The sequence below is a fragment of the Austrofundulus limnaeus genome, unplaced genomic scaffold (genome assembly GCF_001266775.1).
Source record: "Austrofundulus limnaeus strain Quisiro unplaced genomic scaffold, Austrofundulus_limnaeus-1.0 Scaffold557, whole genome shotgun sequence".
Classification (NCBI taxonomy): Eukaryota; Metazoa; Chordata; class Actinopteri; order Cyprinodontiformes; family Rivulidae; genus Austrofundulus; species Austrofundulus limnaeus.
The window spans coordinates 241,962-246,586 of record NW_013952959.1 but is presented as its reverse complement, the minus strand read 5'-3'; the positions used below and the strand labels follow the sequence as shown (position 1 = coordinate 246,586).

Here is a 4,625-nt window from a genome sequence, read left to right as displayed (position 1 = left end):
ATATAACATTTTAGACACATTCTAGACAGTTTATCAGCTAAAAAAAGTTAATTTTGGGGTAAGTTACTCTTTAAAGTTTATTTGCTTTTTAATTGACAGGACGTCACAAACTCACCTGATGGTTTTCCCTCCAGGCTGCTCTCTGATGTTCTACGAAGAGTTCGGACGAAGCGGCGGCGAGCTGGAGTCCCCGCCTCGTTTCGTCCTGCTGGCTGAGGACAGCGTGGTCCAGGCCGTCCCCGAACACCCGAGGAGGGAGCACGTCTTCTGTCTGAGCAACTCGTACGGAGACGTCTACCTGCTGCAGGTGGGAGGAGCTTCTGTCGTCTTTGACCTTTTAGCTCCTGCTTCTTCAGCGTTTTGTTTTTAAAAAACAGATTTTATTTCTTTACGGGAAAATTTCTGATTCCGGGAAACTTATCTTTTTATTTGCGTCAAACGTTAAAGCTGCAGAACCTGAAGAGGTCAAAGGTCAGGTGAATGTCAGCTCGTAGCGTTTCTCTCTGAGAGGCTCTCAGGTTTACGAGCTCGGGGAGCTCTTCCGTGTCCCCGGAGCAGCTTCGGCTGCTTTCAGCTCCTCTTTTGTTTACAGACTTAAATCAGCTGTGAGGAGGAGGAGGAGGAGGAGGAGGAGTGATGAAGATGTCAGCAGCTGAAAGCCTCCTGATGGGAGTCACAACACACAGCTAATGACTGCAGCTAATGTTGTTTTTACGACCTGCAGGGGCTGTGTTTACTTCAGGGACTGTTGGAAATCACAGCTTCAGATTTAGGATAAATCATCAGCTGCAGAAACTTGTTATATTTGAGTTAAACATTAAAATTACTTAATTGTATTTTTATTTAATATAGAATTAGTTTTATTTTGTAAAAAAAAAGAGAAAACTTTATAAATAAATGAATGTGTGTTTACCTGCAGGTTCTGGTCCGATCCAGTTGTTTTTATTTCAGAACATCACACGGTTCTGGTTGTTTCTAACTTCAGTTTATGGTTCCGACCCATCCAGGCCTCCAGCCAGACAGACCTGGAGAACTGGGTAACGGCGGTCCATTCGGCCAGCGCCGCCCTGCTGGCCCGGCGGGAGGGGAACCAGGACACCCTGCAGCTGCTGCGGCGCCGGATCCGCTCCCTGCTGCAGCGTGTCGACACCGACGGGAAGATGAAGAAGATGGCCGAGCTGCAGCTGTCAATCATCAAGGAACAGAAGAACCGCCGGGCCGTGGAGAACCAGGTCCGAGGGTGGAACCGGGACCGGTCAGAACCTGTTTTCTGGATCTGGATTAAACACTGAAGATGTTTGTGTTGTTTGTCCTCAGATCCAGCAGTGGGAGCAGAACCTGGAGAAACTGAACCTGGACCTGTTCAGACTCAGGTGTTACCTGTCCAGCCTGCAGGGGGGCGAGCAGCCAAACCCCAAGAGTCTCCTGGCCGTGGCCAGCCGGACCTCCAAGACCACGCTGGGACGCCTGGGGGTCTTCTCTGTGTCCTCCTTCCACGCTCTGGTGAGACAGATGGACTCGTCTGAGACAAATGGACAGAAAGACAGACTGGTCTGAGACAAATGGACAGAAGGACAGACTGGTCTGAGACAAATGGACAGAAAGACAGACTGGTCTGAGACAAATGGACAAAAAGACAGACTGGTCTGAGACAAATGGACAGAAGGACAGACTGGTCTGAGACAAATGGACAGAAAGACAGACTGGTCTGAGACAAATGGACAAAAAGACAGACTGGTCTGAGACAAATGGACAGAAGGACAGACTGGTCTGAGACAAATGGACAGAAAGACACTGGTCTGAGACAAATGGACAGAAAGACACTGGTCTGAGACAAATGGACAGAAGGACAGACTGGTCTGAGACAAATGGACAGAAAGACAGACTGGTCTGAGACAAATGGACAGAAAGACAGACTGGTCTGTGACAAATGGACAGAAGGACAGACTGGTCTGAGACAAATGGACAAACCAAAGGTGTCCAGGGTCAGACAGTAATGGGTCTCTGGATCCTGCAGGTCTGCAGTCGAGAGGAGGATCAGTTGAAGCGGCGCTGCCTGTCTCAGTCAGCTGGTTCTGTCAAACGAGGTCTGCTGTCCTCCCTGAAGGTCCAGAACAGACGGAACAAACACTCACAAGTCCAGGTAATAGACCGCACCCGTTCACTGGTCTGAGCGAACCTTCTACTGTTTCTGAGTCAGAACCTTTTTAAAGAACCCGGCTGGTCTTTGTGAGGTTCTGTCCTCCTCTGCTCTGTTTTCAGATTTGATTAAATCAGATTTATCCCCAGGGAAATATAAATATTTGTTTTGCAGACAATAAATCAAATGTTTTTGTTTCTCAGGACTGTGAGTCTGTGGCGCCCTCTGCAGGCCCAGCTCGTAAACTGCAGGTTGGTTCTCACTGCAAAATGTTTCAATTTTCTAATTAAATTGAAATTTTTTAATCAAAAGCAGAAGATGTATACAATAATTAAAAGAAAAAGAGGGAAAACATTCTGAATGAAAAGAGGGCAAAGTGAAGCAAAATTGGCACTTATTTGAATAAAAAAATAACTTTAAAACAAATTCAACATTGATTTTAATGTTTTTATCTGAATCATTTTACAACAAATTCTGATGTAACCTTTAAATGTGTCAAGTTTATATACAAAAATATATTTTTAATAAGTTTCAATGAGGAACTTGTTTTGTTTCAGCTGGGTGAAGAGCAGAAGTCTTCATCACTCGGTGTTTTCACTCTGCAGGTCTGTCGACACGAAACAGACCAGAACTTTGGTGAGAAACAATCTTTAAAAACAACTCATTTCCTGTTGATGAAAACATCTGAACCAACAGCTGGAGACACTTTTATTATTTAACATGAAAAACATTTTAATCAGTCGTCTTTATGAAACTCTGACGGGTGAATTGAAGGTTTCTGTTTCCTCCCATGGTGCCGCAGGTTTCGCGGTGACGGGTCACGTGGACGGAGTCGGTCAAAGTCACGTCTTCGTCAGCGAGGTCGACCCGTTTGGACCTTCTGCCATAGAAGGTGAAACATCTGGAACGCCTGCAGTTTGTGTGTTTGTCCAGCAGGGGGCGCTCTCATTCATTAAATGTTTTAGAAAAATAAATCGGACTTTATTTCTTTACAAATTCAAAAAGTCTGAAGTTTATTTATAATTCTCCTTCGTGTCCCTGTGTCTCATCAGGACTTCGGGCTGGAGACGAGGTTCTGGCTGTAAACGGGTCACCTGTATCAGGTCTGGACCTGGACCTCCTGCAGACTCTGTTCACCCACCACAACCTGCAACTGCTGCTGAGGAGAGACGAGTCTCCTGACCCCGAGGAGCCCACCCTCGTCTGGCCCAACCCCGCTGACCCCGGAGACCCCGCCCACCTGCTCACCTGGTCTACAGGTAGCGCAGGCGGAGACTCAGAGTTTCAGTTTGATCAGCTTTTCATCATAAACATTTAAAATAAATAAAAACATCTCGATGATGTCACAGATTCTGCACTCGTCACTGATGCAGCTGAAGCTCCACCTCCTGCTGTTAGCCACACCCAGACGATGCAGAGGTCACCTGAGCAGGTGAGTCAGGAATGTAATTTTTATTTTTTTGTTTATTTTAATAAAGTTGATTTTTTCCCTCTAAGATTCAAAGTTAAAATAAACCAAATAAATTCAAACTGAAGAAGAAAGTTGAGTCTCTGTGAGCAGAAGGCTTTAAACCAGTCAAACTTACCCACAGCCCCGCCCCCTCGGTCACATGACCCTCAGTGAGCCTGATAATCTGGGTTTACTCTGTCGGGACTGTTTGAAGTCTCAGCAGACAGATTATTCAAATGCAGGAAGTCCTCCATGTTTGAGAGCAGATCCTGGTCCTGACGGGTCCCACAGGTAAACTTTGACCCCCGAGACTCACCATGGGCGCTCTGTGCTGGGTGCTGCCGCAGGAGGAGGACGAGGAGACGCTGGAGGAGGAGCAGGAGGAGGATGGAGAGGAGAAGCTGCAGGCGGCATGCTGTCTGAGCTGCTACCAAGATCCAGACGCCTCTGCTGCTGCAAGGCTGGTAAAACATGGTCCACCTCAGACCTGGTCTACCTGAAACATGGTTCATCAATGACTTGGTCCACCTGTTGTCAGCTTGTCCCTGGTCCGAACTTGTTGGCTGCTCATGTGAACAGTTCGAGCTCAGAGTCTGTGTTGGGGATGACTCTCAGCAACTACCACACAAACATTTAGTTCAGCTGCTGTGAAACTGGCTGAAGTTCAGCTGTTTTTGTTTGTTGAAGTTCAGCTGTTTTTGTTTGTTGAAGTTCAGCTGTTTTTCTGTTTGTTGAAGTTCAGCTGTTTTTGTTTGTTGAAGTTCAGCTGTTTTTGTTTGTTGAAGTTCAGCTGTTTTTATGTTTGTTGAAGTTCAGCTGTTGTTTGTTGAAGTTCAGCTGTTTTTGTTTGCTGAAGTTCAGCTGTTTTTATGTTTGTTGAAGTTCAGCTGTTGTTTGTTGAAGTTCAGCTGTTTTTGTTTGCTGAAATTCAGCTATTTTTATGTTTGCTGAAGCTCAGCTTTTTTTGTTTGTTGAAGTTCAGCTGTTTTTGTTAGTTGAAGTTCAGCTGTTTTTCTGTTTGTTGAAGTTCAGCTG

At 45.8% G+C, this 4,625-nt stretch overlaps 1 protein-coding gene across 2 annotated transcripts in view; it reads left to right on the top strand.

Annotated features, from left to right (window-relative positions):
* The window catches only part of LOC106530768 (T-lymphoma invasion and metastasis-inducing protein 2), a 42,015-nt gene that overhangs the window by 24,987 nt on the left and 12,403 nt on the right, over positions 1–4,625 (top strand). The window contains exons 4-13 of one of the 2 annotated variants that reach the window (XM_014026465.1): positions 135–307; positions 1,008–1,232; positions 1,318–1,503; positions 2,018–2,143; positions 2,344–2,391; positions 2,698–2,776; positions 2,943–3,032; positions 3,193–3,399; positions 3,490–3,572; positions 3,938–4,054. In XM_014026465.1, the coding sequence (XP_013881919.1) occupies positions 135–307; positions 1,008–1,232; positions 1,318–1,503; positions 2,018–2,143; positions 2,344–2,391; positions 2,698–2,776; positions 2,943–3,032; positions 3,193–3,399; positions 3,490–3,572; positions 3,938–4,054 (1,334 nt within the window). The remainder of the gene's footprint in view (positions 1–134; positions 308–1,007; positions 1,233–1,317; positions 1,504–2,017; positions 2,144–2,343; positions 2,392–2,697; positions 2,777–2,942; positions 3,033–3,192; positions 3,400–3,489; positions 3,573–3,937; positions 4,055–4,625) is intronic. The other variant, XM_014026466.1, reaches the window with a different exon arrangement.